This window comes from Rhipicephalus microplus, chromosome X, assembly GCF_043290135.1.
Source record: "Rhipicephalus microplus isolate Deutch F79 chromosome X, USDA_Rmic, whole genome shotgun sequence".
In the NCBI taxonomy this organism is placed as follows: domain Eukaryota; kingdom Metazoa; phylum Arthropoda; class Arachnida; order Ixodida; family Ixodidae; genus Rhipicephalus; species Rhipicephalus microplus.
The window spans coordinates 463144352-463164437 of record NC_134710.1 but is presented as its reverse complement, the minus strand read 5'-3'; the positions used below and the strand labels follow the sequence as shown (position 1 = coordinate 463164437).

Sequence of the window (20086 nt, the reverse complement as noted above, 5' to 3'; positions counted from 1 at the left end):
GTCTTTGACGCGTACGAGGCGCATAGAACGAATTGCACCTTTCGCATTCGTGAGTTTCAGTGAATTGTAATGTATACCGGGCTCCCAAATACTGTACGACGCTACACCGATATTCACGGCAAGGATTTAGCGTGATTGTCAAAACGGGTGCATCAATGTTGACGGATGCCTTGAAAGTCCTGTTCAAACACACAGAGCGGAAATTGTATTTGTTCAGCTCCAACAGAGCTGTAACAACCTCTGTAGCGACACGCTTTTCTGTCGTAATATAAACAATTGCTGAAAACAGAGGTCAGTGGTGCTGTTGACATCTACTTCGCACACAATTGGTCTCTTTACGACACGGTGTGGTGACGAAAGTTTCAGGTTATATTCATGGCTACTTGACAACTATGGTTGAACTTCTCTTTTTTTGTGCATTACGTAGATAAATTTCTGAATGCTTGCAGATAAAGTACTCTGTGTCTGAGCATACACCTGTCATGTCACGTGATGCATTTTCTACCTCCACCAACATGCTGCCGCATATCGGGGCACCCCAAAGCAACTTGCGGCAGGTCTGCAAATACGGAGTGGCGAAATTGTTAGCGTGCTCGCGAACACGTGGCGAGGACGCTGTTCGGGAAGCTGTGCTTATACTACGCACAAATTTCTAATTTTGATGCTCAGCGCAGGCTCTCTCGCATGGTGTGGACAAAAACAGAGTTGCGCGTCAAAATGAAACTGCGCTCTTCATTTTAAAACCGGACTTCAGTACCTCATGCTGGAATGCTGATATGGAAAGCCTACTGATCGAATTTGGTCTGCGGCTTCGAAGAAAAAAAAACGAGCTTGTTGCCTGGAATGTTCCAAAGCCAGTATACATGTTTGGGAATAACTCCATATATTCTCTCCTGACTCTATACAGGTAGAGTGAATTCATTTAACATATTTACTTATTTTGAACTTATCTGCGACTTCAAGACCCAGGAAACACAAAAGAATATCCTATCAATTCTATGGTCTAGTTTATTTATTATAGAAACCTTTCAACCTTACAATAATAAAAATTCTATCCATAATACCACTGTTCATTCTCTACACATATGGCAAAATAAATTACATTGAGAGCATACTTTGGCTTCACTCTGAAATTCTCGCTCCTCTTCGTTTCACCAAACAGGAACCCTCGCATACGTCGACCAACGTTTTTCTAACTCGGATAAACAACGCAATGGCTAAAACAAGTAAAGTTGTATTGCCGAGATATTATCATATAAATAAGCTAAAAGCGAACACATTATTTGTTTATTTGCATTTAACAACAATACACAACTTCACGAGCTGGAATATTAAATAAGTCACATCACTCGTGGACGTGGTTTTATTTGTGAGTTAAGTATAGCATGCGCCTTCAAGGCGAATAATGCAAAGGCAATACGTAAACAGCAGTCGTCGCGAAAAAAAAAAAAACGAAACTGTTACAAACACAGAATCGCTCAGAATTCATACTTCGCAGTTCTTTGTATACGAATGGGACATAAAACGAACCAGAAATCCCAACACCCTGAACATGACGAGAAAATATAGAAGCCATTGAGATCGCGGAAACGGCAGCAGTCATAGAGAACGCGCGTTTGTATACTGATCGGTTTTTTGTTGGCAACTTCCGCAATTTTCAGTTGGTTTCGGCAAAACAGCAGCAGTTTAACAGCATCGACATGAAACGCTTTTTTTCTTGGCTAGAGCACTGAAAGAGATCGAAATTGTGTTAGAAATATTACTCACTGCAAACTGGCCGTCATCTCCTTCGGCTTCAATTATACTTCGACGGCTTCATATTCCACATTCCCTTCTTCTTAGTTTTTGTTGTTGCAGTATTTTTTTTACTGTTATAGACCATAGTTATATTCCTCTTGTAGCCACTTGCAGCGAGGCCTGTTATCGCGGCTGCCATAATAGCCCCCGCTGCATGCCCCCACATGTGCTTGAGTATAGTGCGCCTAGGCTGCCGGAGTTGCTGCGAAGCAATATGCGGCCGACGAAGTTGCACGCACCCGTGGAAGTGACTTGCGATGATTTCCCCACCCTTTCTGCCTTCCCCGAGTGCGCATCGCGTTATCCGCAGACTTCGACAATGGTCGAGAAGGATCTGTGTCATGCCCGAATGGCGATGCCTCACTGTACGCTACCTTTGGCAAAGCAGAGCAGCCAGCGATTGACTTATTTTTTTCGATTCGTGCGGGGTAGGAATGCCTCTCTTCTCTGCTGTGTGGCGCTTGACGTGAGGTGTGTGCATGATAGCGGGGGCCACTTCCTGGCTGGCCCGAGGAGGTTATCGCCGAGCCCTCGTGGCTTTTTGGTGGCCACAAGCGCCCTTCGCTTTCTGACTCCTCTGGAGCACCCAAACTCTAGCATTAACAGCAGCGGCCGAAAGGAACGCGGCGGCGCGTATTTATTTGCCGATCGAGGCCAGTGAACTTGGAAAGGAAAAACGCAGACGTGAAAGGGGCGCTCATTCTTTCCCCGTTATGGCGGCGAAGGGCGTCGCGAAACCAGAACGTGTGCCCACACGCCGCACGGCCAATGGAGGTTAGTATATAAGGGGCCGCGCGGCATTGGCCCAGACCTAGATCGCCCCACGGAGCAGACGCAATCCGGTGAGTGGAGTGTGTGTATGTGTGTGCGCGTGGCTGGGCCAGACGCGGCCGCCCCAAACGGGCGCTCACTTGCCTCAATGCACCAGCGTCCATGTCGGCCTGTCCCTTATGGGGGACTACTTTGGTGCTTCCGGAATTTAGCAAGATTCATGATTGAGCAGCGCACGGTGTATGCAATGTTTCTGGGCGGCAACGAAATATTTCTGTGTTGTCGCAGAATAGTGAAGTGTGGGAGTGACACCGCGTGGCGTTTCGGACTGCCACGCGGTCACCTGTCGGAGCGGACTCCTTTAAGGCACTCCGTACAAAGAGCGCCAAGTATTTCCGTTTTTATTACAAATACAAACCTCTATCATTGAAGAAGTGTGTTTTATGGAGGGTTTGAAGGGTTCTCTATGCAAAAGCTGTCTCTGATGCGTAAACCAGGATGAACTTGAGCTCATTCAAGAATTTCTGAGTTTCCACTAATGGGGTACCCTTCTTTCGTGCATGGATAAATGAGTTCTTCGGAATGTTCAAAAAATGGCAGTAGTGTTACGCCATCTCACAATAGATACTTCCGTGTGTGTACCAATGGTGTATACATCTCTTTAAGTTAAATTTAAAAAGTTCCTTATGCACAGTAAGGATATATTTCATCGATGGCTGTACTTTAGACAACGCTGTCTCGGTTTCAAAGATTCACTAAGTGGAATTATTGAAAAGAGTTATGTGTATACAGGAACGGTATAAACGATGCCCCCAATTGTATCACTTGGATTAAGAAAGATAATTTGTATGAAACTTCCCGCACCACGATTGATGATATAGGTCACGGTCATTTTGTAAGCTTGGCCTCATCTTAGTCGCGCTTTAACGGGACCTGCAGTATCTGTAAGCGGCCAAGAACGGGCATATTCAGTAATTCATTGTAAGCGTATAGATTTAAAGCTAAACAAATGGGATATTTCGCCAAATCCTAGAATGCCAATTAGTGCACTTTGTGGGCGCTTCTGCAAGGTCATTCGGCCGAAAGACCATGTACTCGCACCAATGTACTTCGTTTAGGCATAGCTTGCCACTTGCAGGTATGGAAGTAGACTGGAGGTAATATGGCTCTCTCTCGTCGGTGTCCATTATCGGCATCGAATCACAACGGTGGTCTTGTCGTTATGGTACTCGCCACAAGGGCCAGATTCTTAGATTTCGGGCACGTTAAACAACCCCAGTTGGTCAAAATTTCCCGAGCCCTTCACTACGGTGCATCTGATAATCAAATTGTGTTTTTCGGACGTTAATCCCTTTAAACTTTATGGGTAACATCGGAATTGCTCAACTGCACCAGTGAAATGCAGCAGTGTGCTTAAACAGCACTGATATGAATATGCACCCTGCAGACAAGGCTGCAGACAAGACAGGGCTGTGGAATCGAGCTGCCACCCACATTTGGGATGTACACTCTATAAACTACGGAAGCGCTCAGTATTTTTTTTTACCTTCTCCTGGTTTGTCATAGCGTTAACGCTCCGCGTCTGTATTGCGAGTAAGTAACAATGACAGTTTGTTTTGCGCGCGGTCAGTAGCTTTGTGCACGCTTGACCTACATACAGCTGGGTACATGGTGCTCCAAATTCTGTCCATTACCGAGTACAACAGTGCATTTGGAGCACACGCTGCTAATATACATCTATATATTTATGCACAGTACATTAATTAACGTCAAATAATGAATTCGAGTACTTTATATTTGTTGCTTTCAAGGTTTGTTGTTGGTACCCATTTCAACTTCATAGAATTACCAGCACTGTTTTATCGACTTTTCTCAATTCACACATGCCATTTCATGTTAAAATTATACTAGTGAAAGATAGATTCACGTTGTTTCGCCCAAGTAAAAAGTTTATGGAGAGGAGCAGTGACAGTAGCCATCGCAAGGTAAGATTAAGCACGCTGTTTCTTATTTCCAGGTAAATTCATGCCTGTCATATGTATGTGGTGTCAGCACTGCCTTGTCACGTTAGACCACGTTCACCTGGCCATAGACGCGTTGAGACTACGGGCAGTGAGCAAATGCGAAAATAGTTCCCGTGCCGAAGCATCCATCTTCACTTTGACTGTATACTTTGAACTTGAATGCAAAAAACACGCTCAGTTGCTTTCACAGCTGCAGAGCCGTGTTTTATGGTGACGTGCTTGTACTTATGCTATGGAAGGAAGTTCTAAAATTGTTCATGATCAAGTATACTCTGGTTATGCGACGCAATGTTCATTTTGCCGCAGCAATGGTAACTTGGCTCATGGCTGAGAACACGGTCTTGGCAATTTGCCTTTCAGTGGAATACCTTGATAGCCGAAAATTTGATTTCTGTGACAAATATTGTGAATGAAGTGATGGTGAGGCCTATCGCTTTCGGCAGCCCTTAATGCCTTTGCTTATCTCGTTCACTCTGTCTGGAAGAATGCGCCTTCCTCTTTGCTAGAGGGAAGTGCCGCACCACGCAGGACGCACAGCATTCAGGTAGGCTTCATAGAAAGCTAAACGTGCTGACCACAACGGGATAGGCTACCATATTTTCAGCATACCATTATTGCCGCACGTGAGAGCCAGCGGGCAGTATGATAACATGCTGATGCTCATAGTGCTGCTAATGCGTTTGCTTGCGCCCACTGTAACTTCTTGTGTACGTTGCACAAGATGTTTTCCCACCGTCGATATAAGAAATGAACTATTTCCTCTTAGGCTCGCGCATCTTCGTTGATTTGTGACAACTCAATACCTACTGCACGCTTCAAGTTCACTGGAACCGATGCGTACGCGATCATTAAATGGATTTAAACTCACACTTTATTAGGCGGTTCGTTCACTGCATTGAAAATGTTTAACTTGCTCGTCGTTCACTTTGTGAAGGTTGTTTGCATAAAACTGAAAGTGCAAGTTTCATAGATTAGTAGAAAATATACATTGCATGCTGCAGTACTGCGCGCCACTCTCATACATAGCTAAGACACACGCCCGGCCCGCTTGCCTTTGGTACTCTCTGAGCTGTGCCCTCCACCCCCCTCTTCCCCCATTCCATCTCTCTTAACCGCGTCGTACATCGGGGAAGTTTCACAGCACGAGGGCGTAATAGCGAGGCTGCGGCGTCATCATCAACACTCAGATCAAAGGCTGAGCCGTAAATAGCAACAACGGCCAGTGCACCGGCGGCAACCACTCGTCTTGACCTCGATTTCACGAACGCTCGAGAGAGATCGAGAAGGAGGAGAGGCATTCAAGTAGTTGGGGAGAAGGACTGCTGGGGGGTAGTTTAGTTGGCGTGGTATACGATGGTTGACTGGCGTCCAGCTCTTCTTCTCATCCTTTGGAAACAGGTCACGCACGACCTGACTGTCCAATGATGGGCGCACGCTCCAAGAAGTTTGTCTCCAGAGCAGTCGGCCTTCCTTTTGAGGGCACTTTGCATTTGACAGCGAGCGCCATTGATCTTTGAGGCATCGTTGTGAACAAAAAAGGACGTGTATTTCCATAAAAATAATAGTTGTGAATAGCAAGTGCAGACGGGTTATCTTGAGGAAAATGACCGTACGCACCAGGACAATGAGTTATGATTGCTTGATATCTACGTTAATTAGTGATTATGAAAGAGGAAACCAGTATAGTACGTGGAAAGCCTCTAGAAGTTTTTCCAAACAATGTTAAATTCTTCCGAGTGCAATTTGCAGGACACTACCATTGATGCATGGTGAGCAATCCTACCAAAGCCTAGTAGCAATTGAGGTGTCCTTATTGGGGGGGTACGTGAATCTCAAACACAAAAAGCACGCAGCCGTTATTTCTGAAACGGCATAGTGACATTGTTATGCAATACTTGTTTGTTTGTGCAACTCGAATTTAGGAGCAGCTTCAATGTAATTCTGTCCGCAGATCTTGAAAAAAAGGTAAAGGGGACCGAGGTCCGCGATAATGGTGAGACAGTTCAGAAAGCTTGCCTGAAAGCATCGCGAATGGATGGCTGCCCAGGAAGTTTCAGCGTGTGTTCGCGTTTACAGGCGTAATTATAGGGCCTGCTAGACGGACCCTCGTTTGGTAGAGAGTACGGACAGTCTGAAATACAGAACGTGTAATTTACAGCGTGAGAGGTTTACTCAGGCCCGTCCCACTGTAAATATTTCACCTGTTATTATGAAAATCGGAACATGCCACTAAGGCGGGTTCCGACAGTTCCCTCGAAGTTCAATATGCTGAACCCATAAAATCGCTATATGCCGTTTGCGGTTCTCTTATTTCTGAAATGCTACAACTAAAGCGGAGGCGTGCATCGCTCACTACTTTATCCGCAAAAGGCTGAAGTGTGCATAGAGGCTTAGTCTATCAAAGCACGCTATTCACGACTCTCTTCGGAGGTGTCACAAGTTGTAACTAGCAATGCTGATAGGATATTGGTAATCTATGCATACGCTCTTCTCACGTATGACACGAGAGACGTTGAAGATTACGAGCACTTGGTAGAGCTGCCAGATGGGTCAGAGGTGCCTGGCCGGCCTCCCTCCTGTCCGACAGTTCACCATATGAGTGCGATGCTTTGTGGAAGCTTTCTAACGAGCCCATTTTCCACCAATTGAACAGATGTATTTGACTCAGATAACAGTCGAAGACCATTTCGTAATGCCACATGCCGTAGCTGCTGCCCAAGCAGTGGCTCTTCACTCCTTAAAGTTCTGACTAAACCGACACCTGAATGCTCACGCCAGCAATATAAGTGATTACAGTTACCAAACAGCGTTCACTAGCCCCTTCATGGAGCGCGATGGTCAACCTTCCGATCCACATTGTGCCATATATTTAGCATCACCTGTTTGTCGTCATTTTCTTAATGTGCGCGATATAGTTGAACCATACCATACTAGATAAGATATCCTCGCTGTTGTTCGAGTGTCTAGGCAGGGCTCGTATTCTGGCGTTCATCTTGCGCCAAAACGTTTTGCAAGCAAACCTTACAGCCCATTCCGCTGTGTAGGGCATACGATTTGAGAAGCTGGCTGACCAATAAAACACCGCGCTGAGAGACCTCAGGTTCACTAAAGAAATGCATAAGAGGCTGAAGATAGCACTACACCGGCCTTAAGACAAATATATTTGGAAAGTAAGGCTGCCTTCATGGCCGAAATAATAAGGAAGCATACAAGGGATGTTAAGCTAAAACGCAGATTACCAGAACGCAACTATTTGGGTTCGACATCTTCTGTACTTCCTTGTGGCTGTTGTTTGTTCATACAGGCCGCGAACGCTGTTTCGCTATTGATAATTGTAAGTAGAACAGAACAGCGTAAATTTTTTTTTCGTTACAAAGTAACCTTTGCTAGACAAAACAAGATGTTAACTGTGGCGGGACTTAGAGCGAAGAGGGAGGTGGGGGTGGAGGTATTGCTATATAACTATTGTCTGTAGAGTTGTCTGGTCAGTTAAATTCTAACAAAAATGAAAACGAGTGGAGACGTTCACGTTTTTTGAAATAATTGAGTCTGAATTTTATATGCGGATTTTAAGCCGTGCTTATATCGATATGTACGCATGGGCATCGAAGGAGTTGGGCTAAAGTGGTAGCTTGGGCGTGTTGGTACGACATATTGGAAGGAAACAGCGCGAAGAACGAGAAACCACACAATGAAGGACACAACAAAGTGCTCCTCACAGGAAAATTTTTATTATTCACACTACGCTTATATACCTACGCAGCGTAACGAAAAAAAGAGGCAAAAGTGATAGTCGAAGATAAAAGAAAAATTAACACCACAAAACCAATTCCATAGCGCGTGGAAACAATCAGATAAAAGGACAACTTTCTTTTCTAAGAGAGCAACCAAGGAGTTCGATTGTGACAGTTGGCAATGCTTGAGTGATATAAGCCGCAGAACTATATCACGATGCCACGTTGCCGGGCTAGGTGGTTGTGGTTCATCAGTCATATGGGTATAGCGCACCACGACAGGCACAAAAGAGAGGCACACACACAGCGTTGCGTGTGTTTGCGTGTCTCTCTTTTGTGTTCTTGTTGTGGTGTGCTATGCCCACATGAATGATGAACTATATCGCAACACAGCAAGGGAAGTTTATCAAAAGCGGAGATCCTTGAGGCGTTAGACGGTGACGAGTAAACATAGATTATCATCATCTCGGTCTGGCGCTTGCCCCGCCGCGGTGGTCTAGTGGCTAAGGTACTCGGCTGCTGACCCGCAGGGCGCGGGTTCGAATCCCGGCTGCGGCGGCTGCATTTCCGATGGAGGCGGAAATGTTGTAGGCCCGTGTGCTCAGATTTGGGTGCACGTTAAAGAATCCCAGGTGGTCTAAATTTCCGGAGCCCTCCACTACGGCGTCTCTCATAATCATGTAGTGGTTTTGGGACGTTAAACCCCACATATCAATCAATCAATCGGTCTGGCGCTTGCTCTCTTTTTCCTATCTGTCCTTTTTGTTGCCTCCTGCTTCGCTTCCACAACATGTGCACCAATTTTTCAGACGTTTTCTGCAATAATTATGTTGAGTCAGAGAACGAGAACAGAAAAAGGCAGAGAAAGAAGGTGAAAGAGGTAATTTCTTGGCGAAAAAAAAAAGTCCTGAGGAGGCGGCATATGAACCAACGTACCCGAATTCAAAGATGATCATCGTAACCAATCGGCGATTCGGCCCGCTAGCGGAGCATTATTTAGCCTTCTATAATATCTTAAACTAGGAGGTGGGTAAGGAACGTGAGGGGGCTAGTGGAAGGTGTGAGGACTATAAGAAAATGGGAGAGGAAATTACGGCATGTCATAAAAAGTGAAAGAGTAAAAAAACAGAAATACCGAAAAAGATAAAAATATACAGGCAGAGAGAGAAAAAAAGGGGAAGAAAGAGATTAAGTGCTGGAAATGGCAGAACGAAAAAAAATAAATAGCAATAAGCAGACAAAAAATGCACAGGAAGATAAAGGAGAGAGAAAGAAGAAAAATACATGAACAGAGAAAGAGAAAAATCAAGCTAAACAACGATGGCTGCCCAGTTCTGCACTTCCTTAAAAAGGTTCGTTCCAATAGCTCGGAGATGCCTGGTTTTTTTTTAGGCTACTGTACTGGTTAGATATTTTGTGGATGCGGAAGGTGATCAAACTGCACGTAACGTAGAAGTGGTCATGGCGGTAACTAATAGAATAATAACACTATATGTATAATAATCAAATATTTTAATGAGAAGAATACATTATCCTTCACCCTTTATTTATATCAGTAGCCCAAATGCAGTTGTGGACAAGGAAATAGCCCATCGGAAATGTTACGGAATCGTTTAGACGTGCGTCTAGAACTTCATCTTGGTACTTGAGTGACTAGAGAAGCTCGGAAACACCGAAAACAGAGAGCGTTGGCCGTCATCATACCTTCGCCTTACGTTTAGAATGCACGTTTAATAATCCGTCAATTTCGCGTTTACTGTTATAGGCACACTTTGAGCATGTAGGGCCATCGCCTGACTGACTGTTGTAATTAGGGTAGTGTCACTATTTAGTAAACTTTGTTTACAATATATCAAGCTATTTTCGCGTGTTTGCGCGTTGTGTTTATGCACTGGTGCGCTGTGACATTGCTGTACTAGCTGGTATCGGATAATCAGCAAAAGCCATTCTGCGCTTGCATCTTGTTAACTCAGCTTCTTCCGAAGTGTAGTGTGTATGCAGCTTACATTTCATTTCTATATACAGACACAAGAATTTGGTGTGTTTTAATGCGATAAATTCACTTTATTGTTTTGGTACATCAGCGTAGTGGTAGTGTGTTGCTTGTCAACCTTCATCAATATAACTAAGGGTAGTATTTTGTTGGTTATCAAGCGCAATCATGCCCTGTGACGAGCGATAAGTTGTGCTTGAGCCGGAACGCGACATCTTCTCACTCGTAGAAGGCTCATGTCAACGTTCACTTGCAGCAACCATGAATCCGATGCACCTCTTCCTCGCTACCGTGGTTTGCGTACTGCTGCTGGCACTGCCGACGCACCAGCAAGGGTTGCTCGGTCTGATGGCCACTGCCGCCATTATGAGGCGATTCCGCGGAAACAACCAGAACGAGAACAGCCAGAGCCAGTCTGCTGGCCAGACACCCTTAGCATCCCATCCGGAGCCCTCAATCTATGGCCTGCCTTCGCAAAACATCCCGTGAGTCAATGTAGTTACGGTAATATCATGCTTGCTGCACATGCCGACAACGCCTTTTCGTTGTACTTGCAATCTGTTAAGAGATTCTCAAACTAGTACCATATCAAGCTCTAAGCGGGCTGTGGTGGCTTGAGTACTCTACTACGAAGACGAAAACCTCCGCTGGTAAATGAGTGAGTTGTGAAGAGGCATAAAAAAGACATGTAGCCCTTCAGGTCAACCACCGGTGACCAATGAGGCCTAAAACTCGATACAAAGAGGCGTTGAACGCAGCCGAGGGCAACAATGAGTTCATTGAACTGAGGAAATTCAGAAATTTACGAGCAAACTAGATCAACTCGTGTAGAATAGGTTAACCGAACAACATACGGAGAATCCTAAGTTGTGCGATGTCCATACAATAATATTGTAATAATGATGGCAGTTCATATCGTTGTACATTTTCGCGTCTGTCTGCAAGCAGAAGGCCCGTCACTTATTTGGCTATATCAGTTGTAAGCCTGAAATAGTATAAACACTCTAGCGCAAGAAGCTCCGTATCTTGGGCTAAAGAACTGCTAAACTACAGCAGTAAAGAGCATGACTGCAGAGAGTAAAAAACTTATTGGAAGTAGCACTTCTCGCAGGGCTCAGCATGACCGTTGTTGAAGCAATCAGCAGTGAAGCAAGCCTTTTGCCATCTTACATAAAAAATGAACAAAACATTTTCTGCTGGATATGTGCATATTTTGTTCGGGTCAAAATAATGTACGACGAGACTGAACTTAAAATATATGTCATGCATATTCCATAAATGATACAAGAAAATATGCATGGTGGTGTTTTTGAACATACGAAAAGGGCAATCAGTCATGTTGCATTAACATAAGTGCCCATACCATAACGACGAACCCACCATAAAATTATTACGGCGCGTTCTCGAGAGCAAGAGTCCACTTGACTACGTTGTATTTGATTTAGGCGGCGTTTTTCTGAAATAATTAGGCGCCGGCATGAAAATTCGTTACTTGTACAACTTTCAGTGTCTTACAAAAGCGTTTTGTAAGAGTCATCGCAAAAGAGAAAGTGTACTTTTGGTGCATCAGAGTGACGTAACCAGGGGGTGCCTCAGCAAGCACGTGATCCTCCCGAAATATCTGTCTGCTATTATATGCAGAGCATACGCAGAAACTTGACCCCACATGCCTTCCCTGCTCACATGTAGGATCGTGCATCACCGAAACAGTATTCTGGCTACGCGACTGATGACCACTAACACCAAGGTGATTTCAGAGCCATTTAATAAATACTCTCACGCATGCTTAAGAATATATTTTTTGCTAAAGAAGATGACTGAGTAATAAGATCAGCTTAATAAGATCAGTAATAAGAGCAGTAATAAGATCAGATAAGGTGAGTGTTGCGTACACTCATAGTGAACACAAGGATCGACACAGAAAATTATTTCAAAATAACGCATTTACCGCGCAAAAGAGTAAAACAAACACCACATATTCGTACTTCATATGTTGTGCGATTGAAGTAAAAATAAATACATATTAAAAGCAAAACAATAAAAAAATAACTTTCACTGTTCAAGCCAAGATAGTAATGAATACTTATGTAAACAATAAGTACAGCACATACAAGATGGAAAAGAAAAGGAAAAGAAAAGAAAAACGCTCTCATAAAAGATCGGAAACCTGGATTTTCAAGACAATGCTATTTTAGAGCGAAGGAGAAATAGATTCTATGAGGATGCCTAGTTGTTCCTTTCCAATCTGAGACCATGTGAGGAAAATATGAGTACATATAAGAGTCCCTTCTGCAGAAATAAGGTGTTACGAGATTTGGCGTGATGATGCCTTGTGCGTCTGGTCGATAACCATCTCAGGTGCGGCGAATGGTCAATCGCAAGTTTGTGGTTCAGAAGAAGGGAAAGAAGGTCAATTCTTATCTGCTTTCGACGTGTGCTAAGACGAGAAATGCTATTGGCCTTCGGTATTTCAGAAAGAGAGTCGACTCGTGAGAACGTGTCAAAAATGAACGGACGGCTTTACTCTGTATTCTTTCCAGGCACTTGATGTTAGTTTGAGTGTATGGGTCTCATACTGCACTCGCATATTCTAATTTCATCATCATCATCATCATCATCAGCCTGACGACGTCCACTGCAGGACAAAGGCCTCTCCCCCATTCCGCCAGTTAACCCGGTCCTGTGCTTGCTACTGCCAATTTATACCCGCAAACTTCTTAATCTCATCTGCCCACCTAACCTTCTGTCTCCCCCTAACCCGCTTCCCTTCTTTGGGAATCCAGTTAGTTACCCTTAAGCGGTTATCCTGTCTACGCGCTACATGCCGGGCCCATGTTCATTTCCTCTTCTTTATTTCAGCTATGATATCCTTAACCCCCGTTTGTCGCCTAATCCACTCTGCTCTCTTCTTGTCTTTTAAGGTTACACCTACCATTTTTCTTTCCATTGCTCGCTGCGTCGTCCTCAATTTAAGCTGAACCCTCTTTTTAAGTGTCCAGGTTTCTGCTCCGTAGCTAAGTACCGGCAAGATACAGCTGTTATATACCTTCCTCTTGAGGGATAGTGGCAATCTACCTGTCATAATTTGAGAGTGCTTGCCGAATGTGCTCCACCCCATTCTTATTCTTCTAGTTACTTCAATCTCGTGGTTCGGCTCTGCGGTTATTACCTGCCCTAAGTAGACATAGTCTTTTAGAACTTCAAGTGCACTATTACCTATCTCGAAGCGCTGCTCCTTTCCGAGGTTGTTGTACATTACTTTTGTTTTCTGCAGATTAATTTTAAGACCCAACTTTCTGCTCTCCTTGTCTAACTCCGTAATCATGAGTTGCAATTCGTCCCCTGAGTTACTCAGCAATGCAATGGCATCGGCGAAGCGCAGGTTACTAAGGTATTCTCCATTAACTCTTATCCCTAACTGTTCCCATTATAGGCTTCTGAAAACCTCCTGTAAGCACGCGGTAAATAGCATTGGGGAGATTGTGTCCCCCTGCCTTACACCTTTCTTGATTGGTATCCTGTTGCTTTTTTATGAAGCACTATGGTAGCAGTTGATATCTTGTAGATTTTTCCAGGATGTTTATATATACTTCATCTACGCCCTGATTCCGCAGTGTCCGCATGACGGCTGATATTTCTACTGAATCAAACGCCTTCTCGTACTCTATGAAGGCTATGTATAGTGGTTGGTTATACTCTGAGCATTTCTCTATTACCTGATTGATAGTATGAATGTGGTCAATTGTTGAGTAGCCTGTTCGAAATCCTGCTTGTTCCTTTAGTTGATTGAATTCTAATGTTTTCTTTACTCTGTTAGCAATTACCTTTGTAAATAGCTTGTATACTACAGAGAGCAAGCTGATCGGCCTGTAATTCTTCAAGTCCTTGCCATATCCTTTCTTATGTATTAAGAGGATGTTAGCGTTCTTCCAAGACTCTGGTAATCTTCCCATCAGGAGACACCTCGTAAACAGGGTGGCTAGTTTTTCTAACACAATCTGTCCTCCATCTTTCAGCAGATCTGATGTTACCTGATCCTCACCAGCAGCTTTGCCTCTTTGCATGTTCTCTAAAGCTTTTCTGACTTCTTCTATCATTACTGGTGGGGTGTCATCTGGGTTACTGCTAGTTCTTATAGTATTAAGGTCGTGGTTGTCTCGGCTACTGTTCAGATCTCTGTAAAACTCCTTTTGCTATTTTAACTATCCTATCCATATTGGTAGTTATTTTGCCTTCTTTGTTCCTTAGTGCATACATCCGACTTCTGCCTATCCCAAGTTTCCTCTTCACTGCTTTGACGCTTCTTCCGTTTTTCAGAGCGTGTTCAATTCTATCCATGTTATACCTTCTTACATCGCATACATTACGTCTATTAATCAACTTCGAAAGCTCTGCCAGTTCTATTTTGTCTGTTATACTTGACACTTTCATGATTTGACGCTTCCTAATTAGGTTCTTCGTTTCCTGGGAAACCTTGCCAGTGTCCTTTCTAACTACCCTGCCTCAAACTTCCACTGCACACTCCGTAATACTACTCGTCAGATTATCATTCATTGTGTCTATGCTAAGGTTGGGTTCCTCACTAAGAGCCGAGTACCTGTTCTGCAGCGACACTCTGAATTCCTGTACTTTCCCTCTCAGTGCTAGATCATTGATTGGCTTCTTGCGTATCAGTTTCTGTCGTTCGTTCTTCAAGTCTAGGCGAATTCGAGACCTAATTTAGGTCCTAATAAAGAATAATAGGCCAGTAGTTTAACATTGCTTGGGGCATTATGAAGCTTGTTTTAGGAAGCAAAGCTTTGTGAATGCAGAGGAGGAAATAGTATTTATATGTTTATTCCACGAGATAAATTAGTTTTTATTGTAACACATAAGTATTTATAGCCATCGACTTGCCCAAGAAGAACGATGCTGGTAAGTAAAAGGCAGGGGTGCTTTTCTACGCGTTATAGGGAGCGGTTCTCTTTTATTGGCGTTCAAAATCATTCCCCATTTTTCGCCCCACTGCAATACGTTATTTAAACTGCTATTTAACTCAACCTGATCATGAAGATGAAGAATTTTTTTGAATAAGATGCAGTCGTCTTCAAATATACGAATTTGAACACCAGGGCATACTATGCTCACAATATGATTAATATAAACCAAGAAAAGCGGATGGCCTAAGACGCAGAAATAAGCGTTGAGTTCTTTGAGACCCCAGTTTCGCTGATTATCAATAAATGGCAAGGGGGAATTCAGAAGTCGTTCCTAAGCGGTTTCTGGACATTTTCCGACTGAATTGCCTGAATGTGTATTCAACATTACGCCTGGTTCACCGCGCGATATCCAACTAGTGCAGTTCACGGAGAATGAAAGCTCTGCTAGATTAAACGACACTGAATCTGCCCCTGCACCCGCGAATCTGTATGCTGCTGAATTGCTTACGAGAGTGAAGGCTACATGAAACATGCAGACGATTCATAAACTGTCAGAATGTGGTTTGATTTTGTCCAGCGCAAGCAGCGTGGTTTCTCTTTGATTGAGCACGTTCTTGGACTCGCAGGTTCTATGCGGGCGGCTACCCCGGTGCCTACGGCGCTTCCATGGGCGCGCAGTCAGGTCTGGCCCCAGGCTTCGGTGGAGGTTTCCCTGGCGGTAGCGCAGCCTTCGCTCCCGGTACCGGTCCTAGCACCTACTCGGCCAGCTTTGGTGGGTTGAACTTCAACACTGGCGGATTTGGCGGCACACCAGCGGCTTCTACGTCTTCAGCCTTTGCACCCGGAGGTTTCGGAGGCCTTCCCGGTGCCGGCGGTGTACCTTATGGTGGCTAGAGTAGCTGCTGCCGCCCACTAAGCACCATGGGCACTCCATGCTACGGTGTTTCCGTGCTGAGCTGCACAGATTCCAAATCCAGAAAATCGTAGCGTTGAATGTAAAGCCACAGACCTTTGGCATCATTCGCGATTTCAGATAGATATATTGTGAGAATTCTTTTTAGCAGAATTTGCAGGTGTCACTAAAACGCCAATTCCTAGTTAAGAAGTGCGCTTCTCGGTGCTTCATACAACACCCACCTCCTCAAGAAAATGACTAGACCCATAATTTAATTGAAGGCAGAGATTCTAACAGAACGTGTCGGAGGCTTGATTCCGAGACAAAACACATATATGTACTTTAAATGGCTTCAAACGAACAAGCTGGGCTTGAATGCATTCCGTCTAAAATGACAATGTCGCCTTTAGTCGGTATGAACCCGTAATTTCATAGCGGGCGTTACAATTATGACAAAAGTATAATGGGCTAAGATACAGACGAAATGTGCAACTGTTTGTTTCCGTCAAGTTCCGCGTTGCTAGTGTCTGAGTGGTCAGGAAGTGGATGCTTTTTGCGGCAGCTCGGCAAGAAATCCCCAGCATCGAGTGCGCTATCACAACGCTGTTTTTCGATTTCTGTCATCCCCAGTTGCAGCTCTCATCACACGAGAGTGCAGAACTTCTCACGAGTGCTTTCTAAGTACGTCCACGTGTGAAAACTTCCACGCGAAAAAAAATACTTCGATTTGCTTCCTAGGCTGCCATCACGTTCCGAAAGGATGCGCGAGGTAGTCGTGGTTCTCTTTGTGAGGTGAATTTAAGCTCTAATCGTTTACGTCCACCGCAATTATGTATCCATAAACGGAAGCTATAATGTACGGATACTGGGCCTTGAAACACGAACGCTCACCCACCACTAGTTCGGTCTTGTCCAGGCTGTAAATCACACAGAGCTTTAACCACGCTGCCATTCGACTGAGCCTGGTTGCCATTTGAATGGCAGCTCTGTCCACTTTCTCACACCATTCCTTGTGCCCTAACTACAGCGCTGGCAGTGTTACTCAGGAAGGCGTATATTAAATCGTACATTTGAGGATGTTTTCTTATACTAAAAACGCTAATATGAATACGAATATTCAAAGTACAAGATGAATGACATCTACTCTTGCATAAGAAAGAAAACATATTAAATACCTAATTATACTTGAATCAAGGCATAAATATGAAGCAGGATGTGAGGTACAATGAAGCTTGCTCATGTGCACCACATGCACGCATGGCAAGCTGCACGAAACCGATGTGCTGAGGCGCCACTCGCCGATAAGTTTCTCCGTGGAATCATTTACAGCTGTTGCTGCTAACCGGAGTGAATCCAGCTGCTTGTTTGTTTATTTACTTGATGTTTTGTGGCCTTCAGCTTAGCTGTGGTGCGGGTACAACAGTTTTCATAAAGTAATTGCAGCTAGACTGCAAATACCTTAGCCTCTCAAAAGCAGCACTAGGAGCGTGCGCAAATCACTCCTTCTGGGCCGTAGGCACATGTCACTCAGTGGCAGCTAGGTATGCGTCACATGTCTCACACACTTCAACATTCCGTGGCCAGAAGCGGAGTCTCGTACGCACGCTTACCCTTTATCACGAAACTCTCGCGACGTCAGCAGTATTGTGAAGGCTTGTGTTCTTCGTAAAACTACAAAGAATGTTCGGGCTCGGGCTTCGCAGACTATCGAAATATAAGTCTGTATGCGATTCGAAAGAGGACCGGCGGCTGCATTTCCGATGGAGGCGGAAATGTTGTAGGCCCGTGTGCTCAGATTTGCGCGCACATTAAAGAACCCCAGGTGGTCTAAATTTCCGAAGCCCTCTACTACGGCGTCTCTCATAATCATATAGTGGTTTTGGGACGTTAAACCCCACATATCAATCAATTCGAAAGAGGACGGAAAGGAGCGTGACCCGTGCGCAAGCAGGCAAGTAAGCTTGTACAAAAGATAGTTTTCTGACCCGTCTTTGTTGGGGAATCTTTAGCACCTTTTACTGGCAAAGTAAGACGTCCGGCTCAAAAGTTTCAATTTGTACACATTTCCTCAACAATGCGCATCTGTTCCCACTCGAATCGCTATAGATAGCGTAACGCGGTTTCATTACTTGCGATAGTGGTTTAGATGCCGAAAATTTTTCTAAAACAATCCGAATCGTCAACCTGCAAAGCACTAAAATTAGGCACACGAAGCACATACGTGATCTTTCACGCACGTGAGCCACTTCACCACGGCTCAAAGGTCAGAGCTCCTTTTCTCGCGCTCGGTCGTATCAAATTGGACACTCAAACAGTGGTCAATGCTTCGCATTGGTTTCAAAGACCAATGCTTGCGTGCATATGATTAGGTACATAAATGTACATCACACCAATAGCATGTGCTGCTGAACTATCATATTCCAGCTCAGCTTCAACCACCGTTTCAGTGTTTCACATTGGCGCGTTGGCTACGCAGGGGCGCCGGGGTCGGCTTCCAGTGTTTATGAAGTCTCCGTCATGTGGATACGGTGGGCAGTGAACACTGTCTTGACTGAGTTGTCCATGTTTTACTGCCCCAAGAAAACCTCGCTCAGGAAGTAATTCAATTCATTTCTAGTCTCACACGCTGACGCAACCCTGACTCTCGAACTGCCTTTGAGCACTCCATCCCTACTCTCGATAAGCGTGAGTTTCGTGTTCTTTTTGTAAATATTTCTTCAACACGGGTTTCTTGCGTTGTACTACCAGTTACGAAAATAAACTGAACTGATAATGAAAGCTGGTCAGACTGTGTCTTTTTTTTCGTAAAAAATACGATCGTGTGATCATTCCCAACTTGCTCCCCTCTCCAATAATCTTCAATGGCATAGCATGTTACATGACTAAACACTTCATAAGGTAATCGAACAACTGAACTTGGCGAAATCACTTTCATGTGTAACTGCAATTTTTTGGTGAAGAAAGTTACATATTGAATGGTATATAACGACAATTGTGATTCGTTGCAGGTATTTCTTGTTTGCTTTTTATAGGGCTACGTTGACATCAATGCATTCACTACTGTGAGGATGAACGGCTGTCTCACAATTTATTGACACGCTCCTACGCTGTTTCACGTACTGCAGCTGGTGATAGAGAGAAAAATAATATTTTGAAGTCATAGGGGAGTCGTGAATATGAATAAAGGTTTGCAGCATGCGACTTGACTATTAAAATAACGATTTTATTGAACGCGCTATAAAAAAAGGTTACATTTCTGAAAATTTCAACCTTAAAAGATGCGAAGCTTGTCAAAGCAGCAGCAGAGCATAAATCATCTGGTAGGTGAGAAAGTTTCAGAGCTTGCTGATAAATTCAAGAGAAAATTTCGAGAGGCTCCTGAAAAATAGATAACCGACGACGTATTTGTAGAAACCGGCTTCATTGTTTTAAAGGGCAAATGCGATCCCTGCTGATCGGGGTAAACATCCCCACAGTTACCTAGGCGTAGCTGTTTACCTGCGCGCAAACCGGTATAAAGATGAGAAAGACAGCGACTCAATGTAGTCGTGAAATGAGAACAAAATAAAGACGACTAAGTTCACTAGAGAACTACGTAATCCAAATTGACATCCATTTGCACTGAATTATTACAAACATAAAAAAGAAACCCTTCTAATCCAGCACAATGTATCTGGTTGCGCTCTTGGAAATGCTGTGCTTTATTTAGAATGGGAAGAACAGAACGATATTGGCGAGCACCAGTACAAAGTAGGAAATAATTTGGGAAATTCAATGAATCAAAATCATATAGCTGCATATGCAGGCCTGGATAGTTAGAACTGAAAAAAAATGAAGGAATAAAATGATTGCATGAAACTTGCGTCGCACGCGTGTAGGTTCTTAGGCTTATTGCTGACGGCTTATTTGCTGACGAATTTGTTTCCAAGTCTTTGGGATACAAAACTCGCCAA

The 20086-nt window shown here is 44.1% G+C and overlaps 1 protein-coding gene across 1 annotated transcript; it reads left to right on the top strand.

Moving 5' to 3' along the window:
* The first annotated feature begins 2530 nt into the window (after positions 1–2530).
* Positions 2531–18911, top strand: LOC119187110 (uncharacterized). Its single transcript, XM_037435359.2, has 3 exons — positions 2531–2639; positions 10576–10804; positions 15865–18911. Exons 2-3 carry the CDS (start codon positions 10581–10583, stop codon positions 16130–16132), a joined length of 492 nt encoding a protein of 163 aa, XP_037291256.1. The 5' UTR covers positions 2531–2639; positions 10576–10580; the 3' UTR covers positions 16133–18911.
* The last annotated feature ends 1175 nt before the right edge of the window (positions 18912–20086 follow it).

Excerpts from the sequence above, each read along its gene's own strand:
- LOC119187110 (XM_037435359.2), top strand. The coding sequence starts at position 10,581 with ATGAATCCGATGCACCTCTTCCTCGCTACCGTGGTTTGCGTACTGCTG. Across the intron at positions 10,805-15,864 it reads CTGCCTTCGCAAAACATCCC|GTTCTATGCGGGCGGCTACC; the intron begins GTGAGTCAATGT and ends TTGGACTCGCAG.